General features: G+C 41.9%; 1 protein-coding gene across 1 annotated transcript in view; it reads left to right on the top strand.

Annotated features, from left to right (window-relative positions):
* RETSAT (retinol saturase) overlaps positions 1-17,390 on the top strand; it is a 69,523-nt gene that overhangs the window by 30,736 nt on the left and 21,397 nt on the right. Inside the window, exons 5-7 of the mRNA XM_073622204.1 lie at positions 6,423-6,620; positions 11,087-11,209; positions 15,625-15,763. Coding sequence (XP_073478305.1) covers positions 6,423-6,620; positions 11,087-11,209; positions 15,625-15,763 — 460 coding nt within the window. The remainder of the gene's footprint in view (positions 1-6,422; positions 6,621-11,086; positions 11,210-15,624; positions 15,764-17,390) is intronic.

The following is a 17,390-nucleotide window of genomic DNA, read 5'->3' as shown; positions in this document are numbered from 1 at the left end:
CCGATTGGCCCCCTGTGTTGCTTCCCCCTTCTCTTCTTTGAGCTCTGTTGTGTTGGGTTGACAAGAGGTTGATACCAGGTCAGATTTAGCTACTTACACTGCTTTATATTTATAAAATGACACTAATGATGTATCAATGAATACAGAACTGCATTCATTTGTGTGTTTTATATAACTGCCCAGAGTTCAGCTTTAAGGCTTGAACTGTTATATGTAATACCATAGATAGCTTATGTGCCTGTGCTCAGGTTTGAGGCAGGTTCAGCAAAAACTGATGTTCAGCTGCTGAATCTGAACCCCATTTAAAGCTGAACTCCGGACAATTTTTTTCTCATGCAGTGGGGCTGTGGCCCCACTGCATGGGTTAACTGCTTGTTTTTGTCTAGGGGTTTAGAGCAATGTTTCTGAACTCCAGTCCCCCCAACAGGTCATGTTTTCAGGATTTCCCTCAGATGAAATGGCTGTGGTAATTACTAAGGCAGTGAAACTGATCAAATCACCTGTGCAAAATAATGGAAAGCCTGAAAACATGACCTGCTGGGGGTACTTGAGAAACATTGGTTTAGAGTAATGTTTCTCACCTCCAGTCCTCAAGGCACCCCAACAGGTCATATTTTCAGGCCCTCCATTAGTTTTCACAGGTGATTTGATCAGTTTCACTGCCTTAGCAATTACCACAGCCATTTCATCTGAGGGAAATCCTGAAAACATGACCTGTTGGGGCACCTTGGGGACTGGAGTTGAGAAACACTGGTTTAGAGAGGTGAAATATACTCACCTAATCCTCCCTGCACAATACTGGTCCCTTTGCAGTCCAGCGGTCTTGTGCGGTGGACTTTTCATGACATTGTCATAGCCACTGCATAGGAAAAAAAGTAAAAATCATATAGGATATCTGCGCTAAAACATAAAGTACAAATGAGCAGCCGCTTAGGCAATCTGTGACACTAAATTCAAGAATTGTGATAAACATATGAAGCAGCACTAAAAAAAAAATAAACTCAATACTGTGAATACACAAAAATAAATCAATATAATGACATCAAACTTATTAGGTGAAAAAATGTGTATAAAGAAATCATACCGACTATGTAAATAAGAGCCCATTCACAAGGGCTAAAAAGGAAAAATATACTGTATGTGAAATAAAGTTCAAAGGAAACAAATTATCCACGATTCCCTTGACACCAATTATTGAAGCCTCCTACCGGATCCTGTGGAGGCACGCTTGCTGACCGGTGGTTGAGTTTGGTGCAGCCACACAGCTACTTTTTGGTAGAGCAATTGTATCTGTTTTTATTGCTATATTCAAGTTTGTTTTTTTTTAAACCTATTGCCCAAGAATTTGCTTTTGAGGTGATTCCCTTTGCAAGTTTTACTTGTTATTTTTTGAATAAATGTTTTTTATGGGTTACACTATGGTTGTATATGCTTTTTATTTTTCATCCTGAAGACGAAATAACCCTGATTGGATCCCGTTTGGCGCTTTGGAGTTCCCCTTCATAAGGAGATGTAAAGCGCGCATTTGACCATACTATGTGATGGTCCACAGGATCCGGCAAGAGGCTTTAATACTTGGTGTCACCTGGTGGAGGAAGCACTATGAATTGTGATTGCGGGGACACTGGTGGAGCAAGTGGATGATTTGTTTCCTTTGGACTTTCTTGTTTCGCATATATATATATATATATATATTTTTTTTTTTTTTTTTTTTTTAGTAGCACTTGTGAATGGGCTCTTATGGACACTTATTTACATAGTTGGTATGATTTCTTTATACACTTTTTTTTCACCTAATAAGTTTGATGTCATTATATTGATTTATTTTTGTGTTTTCACAATATTGAGTTTTAGCGCTGCTTCATATAAGAAAAAAATTGCAGTTGGGCTTTAAGTCAAAGGGGGGCTGAATTTTAAAACAGTAAAGCAGTGTTCCACTTGTTTTTCAGTTAAAAGTCAAAAAATGTAGCTGTTGACTTTTATTAAACAGACGCTCACCTGTCCCACGGTCCAGCGATGCGGCCGCCCGAAGCCTCGCTCCTCTCCCCCTTCTCTCCGCGGCACCGTCACTGCAAGTGCGGGTGCCCGGCTGTGACAGCTTGCAGCTTCACACCCGGGTGCGCACTGCACATGCACGAGTTGCGCTGCACTCTCCTAGTGGCCGGGCAATCTTCTGGGACCTGTGACGTGTCCCAAAAAATTGCAAAGAGGGAGGGGCCACCTTGGGGGAGAAGAGGAGTCACGTAGGCAGCCGGAAGGAGGAAGTGGGACAGGAAGTACCTGTCAAAACCAGGTACCCACGCCCCCCCCCAAAAAAAATGACATGCCAAACGTGGCATGTAAGGAGGCAGGGAGTGCTTAAAGCGGAAGTTCCACTTCTGGGTGGAACTCTGCTTTAATGCTCATTTTCTAGGTAGGTGGTCAAGGGGTTGTCAAACAAATAGCATGTGGGAGGGGGGCTGGACACTGCTGTAGAAAACACACACACAAAGATGGGAGGGCATTTTTGTTTCTCCCAGGTTGACAGATGACAGGCACTGGGCATGGATGAGTCGTGATTGTTAGAATTCCGGCAGCTACCAGCTTCCTAACAACCTGCCAGAAGTTGTCATTAATTTATCTGTTTGCTGAGCAAAATTGGGTCCAAATGGGCAGCCAATCCATGCTTTTATATATAAAAGGTGCACATAAATCTAATCTGAGATGAACAATTATTTCTTCTGTAAGGGATAGAGGGAAGGAAAATACTTGACAAACTTTACCAACCGTGTGTGTTTTCAGCATATAGAATAGTGGGGATGTAGCAGCGTACATCGGAAGTAAGGATGGGCTCTGGCATGTTCGCACAGCCCACGTGCAGAGCCCGCCAGGAAGTCGGCTCGGCCCTGTGCTAATCACAGGCAGTGAGACATTTTCCCCATGTGCGGCCGCAGAGATCGGGAAATGTCTCACTGCCTGTGATTAGCGCAGCGCCGCGTCGACTTCTGCACGTGGAGTGTGCGAACACGCCGGAGCTCATCATTAATCGGAAGTAAAAGCAATGGCATGTGTTACCACTTTAACTGTAACGTAGTGCCTATTTTACATTATTGAGGGCCAACTCACACCAGATGCGCTGGCATGCATTGATCAATGCATGCCAGCACATATATGCTGCAAAAGCAATGTATTTCAATATGAGCAGCTGACAGTACTGATATGCTGCTGTGATGTGTTGATATGAGCTGCCCTGTTTTGAAGTAGAACAGGCCCTACTATATTCAGTGCAATGCAACGCATGTAAGCACACCACACCACGTATAAATGGAAGAATTAAAACAGTCTGAAGTTTCCTTTTTAAACATTTAAGCTTACTGAAGTTAAAGTGTTAATTATTAAAACATCATGCAGCATGCCGGTGCACATCAATGCTTGTGTATTTACCTTCACTCGACGCACACATTGAGGTGTGACTCGACCTTAAAATTTTCGTCCTTGCATAGAATATAAAAATTGGAAGGGAGCAGCTTGGGGATATGTAGATGATCAGTAAATTACTTACAGGTCAGACCAATAAAAGTTTAAAGTTAGAAGCTGAATGGGTATTAAGGTGCGGCTGGTGGTGAGCACTGCACTGATCAGTGATATGCTGCATCCTGACAGGTGAGGATAGGTGTAGTTCTCATATTGTCACAATGATTATCCACCAGGGTGAATCTAGATATTTGCCTGAGGTGGGATAAGTGGATAGATCATTACCTCCAGTGTCAAATAGCGGAAGGACAAGTGGTTTTTATTGAAGGTGGCTGCACTGTTAAAATGATGGCGTGACATGAACGATGGCACATATTCTGTGTCTTTAGGAGGACAACATCTGAGCAGCACATCCTCCAACCTGTCATATTGTTTATCCAATTTTCTGTTCATCTCTGCTAATATAGAAGAAATGGACAAAGATCAGTTGGAGGCAGTAATGCACTAAATAGTGATGTGTAATGCTGGCCATACACGGTTCAAATTTCGTAAGAACCGTACCATTAGTGGGCTGCAGTGGGCTAGTGGGCTGCAACAACGGCTGATTTTCGTGCGGCAATCAAATTTGAGGAATCGGACATGTTGGAAATTTTTAGAAAAACAAACGATTTTCTAATCAATGATGGGAGAATTGTGTGAGAAATGTAATAAGAAAAGAAAATTTACGGAGGGAGAAAAGAAGATTCCCGGCCAAGAAAATTATTTTCTGTAGCAACATGCGGTGAAATTGAAGGCTTGGTTGGCCGAATTTTGAAAATCAATGGTGGCCTCATCGGATCACAAAAAACGAACTTTCTGATTTTGAAAAGAAAATTTTTTCGAAATTCGACAGTGTATGGCCTGCTTTAAGCTGGTCATAAACGTAGATAGTTTTCCTACAGCCTGATTTCTCTGTCCACACTATAAAGCACGATGGACAATTCTCCAGCTGCACCTATTGCAGTCTGAATACCCAAATCGCGTCTGCATCCGAACGGATGCAACTGCTGTTTGACTGAATATTTTCTGTCTCTTTCTGTTTTTATAATTGAAGGATGTTGGGCAGGAGGGTGGTGACAGGGCTACCCATGAAGCAAGCTTCAGCTACATCAGGTACTGGCTGAAGTTCCCATAATATATTGCCAGATTTAAAGTTATTCTAAATTGACTTTTTTTTTCCTTAAAATAAAAAACATGTTATACTTGCACAAAGCAGTCTCTATCCTTCTTTTCTCGGATCCCCTGAGGGGGTGCTCTGGCCCCTCCACCGAGTGCCCCCATAGCAAGCCCCTGTGGCTGTTGTTGACCATTGGCTCCTGCTGCTGTCTCTGATCCAATGAGGAGGGAGAGAGCAGACAGGGCCTTTGCTTTCGTGCACATCGCTGGATCAAGAACAGCCTCAGGTAAGTATAAGAGCGGGCTGGGGGGGAGGGGTGGCTGCATGCAGAAGGTAAAATACATGCATTGCGGTAAAATAAAAGAAACCTTCTGCATTTTTAGAACCATTTTAAAGCTGAACTCTGGGAAAAGATGTTATACAGGTGTTTCCATGCCTTTTGATAACTTGTTGGTATTACTATACATGGTCTTCTTGCAGGTCACAAATCCAACAATCTTTATTGCATGAAAGGCCCTTTCTCCCCCTCATATCCTGTTCACAAGACTAATGGTTGATATGTCCTCTCTCCCCCCCCCAGCCACCGGTCTTGTACATTCGCCACTATAGTCCTTACATTCACTCACTGCAGTGGGCTGACCCAGGATTCTCAGATTGCCCAGTCTGATCCATGCACTGTGCTACATTGTTAGATTGCTGTGCCTGGAGACTCCTGGTCTCTCCTGCCTCCTATGACCTCACAGTGTCACTGATGGACCAGGAGTCTCCATCTGTGCCTGCAGGTTGTGCAAATTAATCTCATCACCTCTACATGCAATACTGGGGGGGGGGGGGAATAATGTACAGTGTAGTCACAAATTTAATGGGCAAAGTAGAAGAGGGCGCAGCAATGTGGGTGGGCGATGTTAGAGTCCTATGATACTACTGATCCCCTGTGCGTACACCCATGGTCCTACCCACTCAAGATGCTTAATCCCAAAGCATGATGGGATTTGTAGTCTCAGTGAACACCATCCCGGAATCCTTCTTTTAAGCTGGCCAATGGTGGATCGCAATTTCAGCAGGGAATTCTGCTAAATGGGAATATTGGAAAACGTTGTCAACTAATTGGCTGCAGTCATTGATAAGTGTATTCTGAGACTGGAAAGTCCCTACTATTGGAATACAAGGTCTTGGCGGGGGGGATTCCTCCATCCACCTCATTTGATGTGGATGAAGGAATCTGCTGTTGTGTGTTAAAAGTAATCATACCTGCTATTATACTTGAAATTTAGGGGTGGGGTTTTGCTGTCTGTGACCCTTTGAGGAGATTTCTCTTCACTTCCTGTCCACAAACACAACAAAGTGAGAGAAAATCTCTCCAAAATTAGGGAAGATTTGATCTTATACAGTTGTCACTGGAACAGGTAGATTTCCCTTCAAGTCTTATTTTGCTAACAGTGGTAACGGGACAAACTGAAAAGGATGACTTTCCAACAGGGACACAGGCAACCATAAATACATGGGAGGTTCTAATCCTTCCCCCTTCCATGTGAAACCTACAAAAAAGTTTTGGCTTTTGTCTTAAAAATCCACCATGTGATAATCTCCAGACATTTTTATATAAACCCACAACTGGTATGGAGTCACTAACAGGTCTTGCAGAGGAGATAGATCAAAACAGCAGCATGTTATTGTCAATGTTTTGATGAAGCTCAGTTCATCTTTCTCATTTTTATGTACGTATGAATGTAATTAGGACCTCTTCTTTTCAAATAAAGCATTTTGAAAATGATGTAATTTAGCTGCAGTGACTTTTTTTCGCTTTTGACAGGTGTTTTTCCAGATAAAGCCAGCTTTGCTCTACATGCTGTATTGATTGACCACTACATGCGTGGAGCTTGGTACCCCACCGGAGGTGCCAGTGAAATCACATACCACCTCGCACCAACCATTGCAAAGGCTGGGGGCGCTGTGCTCTCAAGAGCTACAGTGGAAAAGATCCTGCTCAATGGAGACGGAAGAGCATGTGGTAAGCATGATAAGAATATGTGTGATGGTGGCTATACTTGTTTTGTTAAATGATGAGTGTGTCTATGGGAATGTTTGACCATCTTCCAGAAGCACATTTGTGAGGTCAGGCACTGATTTGGACAAGAAGGCCTAGCTTGCAGTGTCCACTCTAATTCATCCATAAGGTGTTCTATGAGGTTGAGCTCAGGACCCTGTTCAGGCCCATCAAGTTCCTCCACCCCAAACTCGCTCATCCATGTCTTTATGGACCATGCTTTGTGCACTGGTGTGCACCTTAAGAGTTCCCTTCACTGGAACTATGGTGGCCAAGACCGACCCCTGAAAAACAACCCCACACCATAATCCCCCCTCCACCAAATGATTTGGAGCAGTGTACAAAGCAATGTCCATAAAAGACATAGATGAGTGAGTTTGGGGTGGAGGAACTTGACTGCCCTGCACAGAGTCCTGACCTCAAACCGACAAAACACTTTTGGGATAAATTAGAGTGGAGACTGCGATCCAGGCCTTCTCATTCACATCAGTGCCTGACCTCACAAATGCGCTTTTGGAAGAATGGTCAAACACTCCTAAACCTTGTGGATAGCCTTTCCAGAAGAGTTGAAGCTTTTATAGCTGCAAAGGGTGTGCCAACTCAATATTGAGTAAGACTGGGATGTCATTAACCACTTGCCGACCACCGCACGCCGATTTACGTTGGCAGTTATGGCATGGGCAGGCAAAAGGGCGTACCTGTAGCTAGCTTGCCCTCGGGTCCTGCGAACTCGATGTTTGCCAGTGGCCCGCGATTGTAAACAAGGCATTTCCCTGTTCTGCTTAGCAACATGGCAGGAATCTACTGCTCCCTGTCATCGGGAGCAGTGATCTCTGTCATGTTGTAGTGAGCCCATACCCCCATACAGTTAGAACACATCCAGGGAACACACTTAACCCCTTGATCGCCCCCTAGTGTTTAACCCCTTCCCTGCCAGTGTCATTTATACAGTAATCAGTGGCTATTTGTAGCTGTGATCGCTGTATAAATGTCAGTTGGTCCCAAAATAGTGTCAAGTGTCCAATTTGTCCGCCATAATGTCGCAATCACGATAAAAAAACGCAGATTACCGCCATTACTAATAAAAAATAATAAAAATGCCATAAGTCTATCCCCTATTTTGTAGATGCTATAACTTTTGCACAAACCAATCAATATACATTTATTGCGATTTTTTTTTTTTTTTTTTTTTTTTTTTTTTTTTTACCAAAAATATGTAGAAGAATACATATCGGCCTAAACTGTGGAAGAAATTTTTTTTATATATATATATATATATATTTTTTGGGGATATTTATTATAGTGAAAAATGTTGCTTTTTTTTTTCAAAATTGTCAGTATTTTTTTGTTTACAGCTCAAAAAATAAAAAACGCAGAGGTGATCAAATACCACCAAAAGAAAGCTCTATTTGTGGGGAGAAAAAGGACGTAAATTTTGTTTGGGTACAACGGCGCACAACCGCGCAATTGTCAGCTAAAGCGATACAGTGCCAAATCAGGAATGCTCTGGTCAGGAAGGGGGTAAATCTTTCCGGGGCTGAAGCGGTTAAAGTCCATGTGCGTGTAAAGGCAGGCGTCACAATACTTTTGGTAATATAGTGTATTTCATTGCAGCCCATTAACTTTGAAAAGGCTGGTAGTTCACCATAAAGCACATCACCACACTAAGACCTCCAACAACGCTATTGTGTTCTGGTGGGGGGGGGGAGCCTTCCCGGCCAGCAGAACACGATGATTACTGCTAGCTGCTATAGCTGCTGGCAGTAATCGAAAGTTGATCGATGGATCGACTTTGGTACAATCGTTCTGCCCACACATGTACACATGCTTTAGGTAGGGAGGTGAAACTATAAACTTTTTCAGTGGTAATTATTATATATCATGCTGGTTTTTTTTTTTTTTTTTTTTTTTTTTTTTTGCAGTATTTGAAAAAAGATTACAGACAGCAAATCTGCCAAATCAGTTTATTCCTATTCCATAAAGCAGTGCAGTAACCAGTAGCAGCCAATCGCAACTCAGTTTTCTTATAAAGTTTGATCAGAGTGAGATCAGTTCTAACTGGTTCATGTGGATTACAGAATGTGTTATTGAATAACCATGATTATGTCTGCATGAATGTGTTCTTTTGTTCATGAATTGACATGTCTGGGTTGCTGATGTACATCTAATCATGTTATGTATGCCAGCCCTGGGGCTTTCTATGTCGAGGCTTGTGGAAGTTTCATTGTCCTATAGTCTTATGGCAACGCCCAGCGTGCTTTGTCACTGAGGTGTAAAATCTGTGTGTGCAAAAAATAAAACAAAAACCCATTTCTCCAATACATCTGTGATGGTTCCTATGTATCCAGGTTATAGTATGTCTTGTAAAAGTTAGTCCCATTCAACTAGAATTGTTCTGTAATGTTCTAAGTACTGAAGAAATATCTTGGATAAACTACAATACTTCTTCATCAATAAAGAACAATTCCAGTTGAATTTAACTAACTACTAATAGATATCTCTCTCATGTGCATTTCCCATGTTTTGTCTCTTTTAAAAAACGTGCAAGTACAGAACACTCAATTTTTTTCAGAGATCCAGTGTATGCCTAACTTCTTGAGGTGAGCTGACAATGCAGTACTAAAATCTTAAATTATATGGAAAGGTTTTTCTTTTTTTAATTATTTATTTGTTATTTAAACAAACATGTCATACTTATCTCCTCTGTGCAGTTGGTTTTGCACAGAAAGGCCCCGATCCTCCTCTTCTGGGGTCCCTCAGCGGCGCTCCTGCCTCCTCTTCTTCTCAAGTGCCCTGTTGGAGAGCCACTCCTGCTCGGGGCAGTTGTGCGGGCGCACTCCCATGTCCTGCTGCTGCGTCCATGGACAGACAGATTTTTTTTTTTGCCATCTGTGTCCCATTGCGGAGATTTGTCCTCACTTCCTGATCCATTAGCCAAACAGGAAGTGAGAGGAAATTAAGGGAATTCCTTGGGGACCCCCAGGTCACTAGAACTAATGTCCTCATTGCAATATTCTCCCACTGTTACTTTTCTGGGGACAACCCAAAATTTGGGGATTTTCTTTCACGTTCAGTTTCAATGATAATGGTAAACAGGACAAAAAGAGAGAATGACTCTCCTTAACGGGGTCACAGACAATAAAAACTGACAGGTGTTCTAATCCCTCTCCACAAGTATAGCCTTTAGTTATACTTTAACCCCTTCCCGACTGGCGCACGTCGATGTATATCGGCAGAATGGCACGGCTGGGCAAATGGACTTTTATAGGTACGTCCATTTGAATTTCCCGGCATGCCATTGCGTGCGCTCACCGGCCTGGGAGCTCCGTGAGTCGGGTCGCAGGTCCCGCGGACTCGATCACCGCGAGGATACCCGCGATCGCCTCACGGAGAGGACGAACGGGGAGATGCTGATGTAAACAAGCATCTCCCCATTCTGCCTAGTGACACTGATCTCTGCTCCCTGTCATCGGTACTAGTACTGACTTAACCCCTCCCCGCCCCCTAGTGGTTAACCCCTTCACTGCCAGTGTAATTTACACAGGAATCAGTGTATATATATATATATATATATATATATATATATATATATATATATATATATATATATATATATATATATATATATATATATATATTATAGTGGGTGTGTGTTTCTCTATGAATCAATCGTTGAATATAATTGTTTTTCAGGTATGCGCTTTTCACTTCTTTAATTAGCACCTGTGTTGCACATCATGATTTATATGAAGGCTCATATATATGAGCATCTATAAGGATTTTGCACTGACCAACCTTGGTCACTACACATTTGAGTTTTTGGCAGCGCTACTTACCCTTCAATAATTTACGTTATGTCTCAATCATATATTGTTTTTGCTATATTTTTTTCCAAGTAAGTGGAGTTACCATTTTAGCACTGTTCACCTCTGTGGATTACAGAATACTTCTGTCCTATGTTATGTAGATGTGGAGACAGTATGAAAAGTGTTATGTAGTCCTAATACACCCTTGCCCTAGGGCAGTGATGGTGAACCTTGGCACCCCTGATGTTTTGGAACTACATTTCCCATGATCCTCATGCACTCTGCAGTGTAGTGGAGCATCATGGGATATGTAGTTCCAAAACATCTGGAGTGCCAAGGTTCGCCATCACTGCCCTAGGGTGACAACATTGCTCTTCTATAAATGCAGTACAGTGGGTAAGTGTTAGCACTAATCACGTCCCATGCTGTTGTGTGTTAACAACACAGTGTGTAAGTGTTGTCACCCTAGGGCATTACTGGCATAATCAAATGAAAAGAAAAAAGACTAATGCAGCTACCACATCAAAGGATTGGTATTCTGCAATTTTATAACAATTTTTTGTTTTAGGTTTAGATACATTCGGTATAAGTATCACAAGTCATAATTGCTGTCATTCATTGCAGGTGTCTCTGTCAGAGGAAAGGGCATGGATCCAGTGAATATTTTTGCTCCTGTTATCATTTCTGATGCTGGAATTTTTAATACATATGAAAAACTTCTACCGCCTGAGGCCAGATCACTCCCAGGTGAGTGCAGTGTGCTAATGCTGTGTACACCAGAAATACGAGATATGAATATAAAATACAGTCAGGTCCATAAATATTGGGACATTGACACAATTCTAATCTTTTTGGCATTATACACCACCACAATGGATTTGAAATGAAACTATCAAGATGTGCTTTAACTGCAGACTTTCATCTTTAATTTGAGGGTATTTACATCCAAATCAGGTGAACGGTGTAGGAATTACAACAGTTTGTATATGTGCCTCCCACTTTTTAAGGGACCAAAAGTAATGGGACAGATTAACAATCATCCATCAAACATTCACTTTTTAATACTTGGTTGTAAATCCTTTGCAGTCAATTACAGCCTGAAGTCTGGAATGCATAGACATCACCAGACGCTGGGTTTCATCCCTGGTGATGCTCTGCCTGGCCTTTACTGCAACTTGTCTTCAGTTCCTGCTTGTTCTTGGGGCATTTTCCCTTCAGTTTTGTCTTCAGCAAGTGAAATGCATACTCAATCGGATTCAGGTCAGGTGATTGACTTGGCCATTGCATAACATTCCACTTCTTTCCCTTAAAAACTCTTTGGTTGCTTTTGCAGTATGCTTCGGGTCATTGTCCATTTGCACTGTGAAGCGCCGTCCAATGAGTTCTGAAGCATTTTGCTGAATGTGAGCAGATAATATTGTCCGAAACACTTCAGAATTCATCCTGCTGCTTTTTTCAGCTGTCACATCATCAATAAATACAAGAGAACCAGTTCCATTGGCAGCCATACATGCCCATGCCATGAAACTACCACCACCATGCTTCACTGATGAGGTGGTATGCTTTGGATCATGAGCATTTCCTTTCCTTCTCCATAATCTTCTCTTCCCATCACTCTGGTACAAGTTGATCTTGGTCTCATCTGTTCATAGGATGTTGTTCCAGAACTGTGAAGGCTTTTTTAGATGTTTGGTAAACTCTAATCTGGCCTTCCTGTTTTTGAGGCTCACTAATGGTTTACATCTTGTGGTGAACCCTCTGTATTCACTCTGGTGAAGTCTTCTCCTGATTGTTGACTTTGACACACATACACCTACCTCCTGGAGAGTGTTCTTGATCTGGACAACTGTTGTGAAGGGTGTTTTCTTCACCAGGGAAAGAATTCTTCGGTCATCCACCACAGTTATTTTCCACTGTCTTCCGGGTCTTTTGGTGTTGCTGAGCTCACTGGTGCTTTCTTTCTTTTTAAGGATGTTCCAAACAGTTGATTTGGCCACACCTAATGTTTTTGCTATCTCTCTGATGGGTTTGTTTTGTTTTTTCAGCCTAATGATGGCTTGCTTCACTGATAGTGATAGCTCTTTGGATCTCATATTGAGAGTTGATAGCAACAGATTCCAAATGCAAATAGCACACTTGAAATTAACTCTGGACTTTTTATCTGTTCCTTGTAAATGGGATAATGAGGGAATAACACACACCTGGCCATGGAACTGCTGAGCAGCCAATTGTCCCATTACTTTTGGTCCCTTAAAAAGTGGGAGGCACATATACAAACTGTTGTAATTCCTACACCGTCCACCTAATTTGGATGTAAATACCCTCAAATTAAAGCTGAAAGTCTGCAGTTAAAGCACATCTTGTTCGTTTCATTTCAAATCCATTGTGGTGGTGTATAGAGCCAAAAAGATTAGAATTGTGTCGATGTCCCAATATTTATGGACCTGACTGTACATAAATGAACAGACTTCGAGCTTTTGGTTTAGTACTGAGCCAGCCTTGGTTCAGTTGTCACATTTATGTTTTTATTTCTTGCAACTCCATAGATGGAGAGTCAGTTTAATATCCTCCCGAAAATTCAGCCTTAAATAAATACCCTTTAGTACAGTTATATACGTATTCAGGAAAAATCATTATATTTAGTAAAAATCTTTAAACTTATTTTAAATGGGACTAATGTAAATCCTTGAATTTGACATGGCATGAGCGTCTTGATATCCCCAGCAGATGGGCTGGGACACCATGAGGAAGGGGTAGCAGTAGGGGGCAATTAGGGATGCAGCATACTCTGTGCTAATAGGGAACATGCTAACATGAAGAGAAAAAGAAATGGCCTAATCAGTTTGCCGCTGCTCCTTTAATATATAATCGCAGGCTAGAGAAAAGAAGGTGGTCTAGGTCTATTATGTAACTGCAGTAAAGAAAAGTCATGTAACCAGCTTGGCTATGCTGTCTGGCAGGGCTGTGTAAATCTCAAGACTGGGTGAGCAGGTTGAACAGCTTCTACATATGTATTACATATGTATTAAGCCCTGTACACACGACCGGTTTTGCCGTCGAAATAAACTCCGAAGGTTTCTCTGACGGAACTCCGACGGAATTCCATTCAAGCGGTCTTGCCTACACATGGTCAAACCAAAGTCCGACCGTCCAGAACGCGGTGATGTACAACACATACGACGGGACTAGAAAGAGGAAGTTCAATAGCCAGTAGCCAATAGCTTCCGTCTCGTACTTGCTTCAGAGCATGCGTCGTTTTTGGTCCGTCGGAGCAGCATACAGACGAGCGGTTTTCGCAATATGAATTGGTTCCGTCGGAAATATTTAGAACATGTTCTATTTCTAGGTCCATCAGAATTTTCGAAAAAAAAAAAAAAAGTCCGATGAGGCGCACACACACGATCAGAATATTTGATGAAAAGCTTCTGTCGGACTTTTTCTGTCAGACATTCCGCTCGTGTGTACGCGGCTTTACAAAGGTGTATCCAGTGGTGTTAACCTGGCAGTGATTAACCTGAGTTAATCAGAATACAAGGAAAGAAAAAGGTAGCCAAGTCATAAACTTGTTTTCTTCTCGTGTGCTGCACAAAAGTGTCATCTACATCCTGCTTACACTTGGCATTTCCTTCCAATACAAATCGCATAGAAACTAAATCATGTACAAGCTGAACTCTGGTTGCTATTTTTTTATTTCATTTTGGACTTCATAAAGTACAAAGAATGAATAAGATCAGTATATGTATGCACAAAAAATGCAAGTGGCTAAATTAAAAACTAAGGATCATAAAATCATGTGAGGATAATATGTCTGCAGACACCAGACCTGTAGAATTCTAGTGTTGGCAGAGGTTCTTGTTAATCATTAATCTGTCCAATCTGTGCCTCGCCTTTTATGATAGTGAAATATTAACCATGCAGTTTTCAGGCCTTGACATTATATTGTTGAACAAATTAAATCAGAAATATTCATAGTTTTTTTTTTTTCATTATGGTTTGGCACTTTTTGGCAATAAAGGGAATTGATGAGAATTCACATAGAGATGAGTACAGACGTACGATGGCCTATACACTTTCTGGTTGGCAGTGATGGGTGAATGCACTCTAGACCTCTCTAGACCTCCCCAGCTTGATTCTTCTGGGGCAAATAATCAAATTGGGTTCGATTTAATTTATTTTTCCCTATTCCTTTTTTGTCCCTCACCAGCACCAGGGATGTCTAGCAGTACTCCACTACTTCTTGCAAAGCATGCATACTCTGCTAATTCTAACCAACATGCTTCTGGGAAAAAAAATATTTTCGTGAGTACAGGTCCACTCCTAGTCTCCTGCCCTCTTCAGGACCGACCTATGCTGGTTACATCCTCACAGGCGTGGGGTGTGCACCTCCCATGCCCCAAGTGCCCTCAGGCTCCTCCCAACCTGCCTTATAAATGGCCACTGGCTCACCCATGACATCACTACAGGAAGGCTCTAGCCTCTAGCTAAAAGAGAAGCTATCACTTGCTATAACTTTCCTTTATACAGGCTATAATGGGAACAGAGCCATCTAGTAGCTAATTGCACATGCCTACAAGCGTGAAGTATCATGCTGTATTAGACTCCCCTGACTGGTGTACCATGCATTCCTCCTTAAAGAGGAACTGCAATCTGCTCACATAATTTGTAATAAAAACATATTTTGCCATTATGAAGCTTCCCTCCAACCACTTTGCATATTATTTTATATATATATATATATATATACTGTGATTCTGTACTTGCCAAATATGCTGCAAAAATCTCCCTTCACTAAGTCTGGCTGTAACCATTTTAACTGTGGGCAGATGAAGCTGCTGCCTGTTCATATCCTGGATTTACACAGACACACAGAAGCACACCTCCGGCTCTGCAGCTCTGATTGGCCCTCCTATGACTCACATCCCAATCCCTTCCTGGCAAACTCTCACTAGAGTTAGAGAGAAAGCTGTGCATGATGTCATAAGCCTAGGCTAATGACCAGACAAGAAACAGGAAGTGGGCTGTATAAAGTATTTACTGGCAGAAAAAAAAAATGTTTTACTATCCAAAGTTAAAACAACAAGGGCAGAAGATTTAATAGATGAAAAAATGACTGAAGGTCTGCTTTAATTAACGTTTCTTTGTGACTGCAATTTTCCCTCTAGAGATCCAGTCCCAGCTGAGTATGGTAAAGCATGGCTCAGGAGGCTTCAGCCTTTTTATTGGCATTAGAGGCTCAAAAGAAGATGTCAACCTTCCCGCCTCTAATTACTACTACTTGCCAGACTCCGACCTGAAGAAACTGTGAGTTTGAGATTCATAAAATACAACCATACAATGGTTTATAGATTCTAACCAGCAAACTATCCACAAACAGTTAAAATGGCTAGCTACAAGTTGCACATAAATCTTTGAGCATATGACTGCATAATCAGGTTACCTTCAGCAAAAAGCAAAATGATCCATAGATCCAGAGGTATAAGTGACTGAAGTTAAATACAAATCTGAGCTTGAATTCTCACATTTTCACCTATCAAGCTTTCTTAGTTATCAGTGATTGAGCCTCTCTCACTGCAGGTAAGGACCAATATTGTATGGAATTAATCTTGACTTTATGACCCCTTTCACACTGGGGCACTTTGCAGTCGCTACATCGCTAAAAATAGCGCCTGCAAAGCGTCCAGAAAGAGCTGCTGCTGTCTCTCCAATGTGAAAGCCCTGAGGGGCTTTCGGAGGGGTAAAAGAGCCCCGCTAACGGCTAAATAGCGCCGCAAAATTGACGGTAAAGCGCCGCTAAAAATAGCAGCGCTTTACCGCCGACGCACCCGCCCCCCAAGTGTGAAAGGGGTCTCACAGGGAGGCTACTTTCACACTAGGGCGCGTGGGCGCCAGCGGTAAAGCGGCGCTATTTTTAGCACCGCTTTACCGTCGCTTTACACCGCTCCTACAGCGTTTACCGTCATATACACCGCTCCTACAGTGCTGCAAAGACGCTGCTTGCAGGACTTTTTTGACTGTCCTGCAAGCGCACCGCTCCAGTGTGAAAGCCCTCGGGCATTTACACTGGAGACACAGTAGAGGCTCTTTATAGGCGCTATTTTTAGCGCTTTAGCGCCTGTAAAGCGCCTCAATGTGAAAGTAGCCTTAAAGTCATGATTTGCATAAAACCCCAGCTGCCTGCATCTACTGATCTTTTCACACACAGTTTTCACTGACTGATACATTTTTCAAATGAGCTCAGCGAAGCTGGCCCCCCTACAATCAGCACAAATAAAAACTCAAATGTTTTTCTTTAGTGCTACGTTTGTGCTGTTTTGTGCCGTAAAAATTTAAATTTGTGCTGCTTTTATTTTGAAGATATTAGCAATTGTTTTTTCCAGACTATGACATCACCTAGCCCCCTTACAACAGCCAAATGGCACAAAACTGGTCTCGTTGGTTAGTGCTACGTTTGTGCTGTTTAAATTTCCGTTCTATCTTTTATCGTTTTTGCGTTATTAATGATTTATTAAAGGTCACCAAAGGTCACTCAGCCCCCCTACAACACCCAAATGACACGAAACTGGTCTCGTTGGTTAGTGCTATGTTTGTGCTGCTGAAATTTTTATTTGTGCTGTTATGGTTTTTGAGTTATAAGTTTTTTTTTTTTTTTTTTTTTTTTTTTTTTTCAAACCCCACTCACTTTTTCCCCCCCTACAATCAGCACAAATAAAAACTCAAGTGTGTTTCTTTAGAGCTACATTTGTGTTGTTTAGTGCTGCTAAAATTTCCGTTCTATCTTTTATTGTTTTTGCGTTATTAATGTTTTATTAAAGGTCACCAAAGGTTACTCAGCCCCCCTACAATGCCCACATGACACAAAACTGGTATCGTTGGTTAGTGCTACGTTTGTGCTGGTTTGTGCTGCTAAAATTTTTATTTGTGCTGTTAT

The sequence above is a fragment of the Aquarana catesbeiana genome, linkage group LG03 (genome assembly GCF_042186555.1).
Source record: "Aquarana catesbeiana isolate 2022-GZ linkage group LG03, ASM4218655v1, whole genome shotgun sequence".
Taxonomy (NCBI): domain Eukaryota; kingdom Metazoa; phylum Chordata; class Amphibia; order Anura; family Ranidae; genus Aquarana; species Aquarana catesbeiana.
Note: the sequence above shows the minus strand (reverse complement) of the source record. Positions and strands in the feature narration are given on the sequence as shown.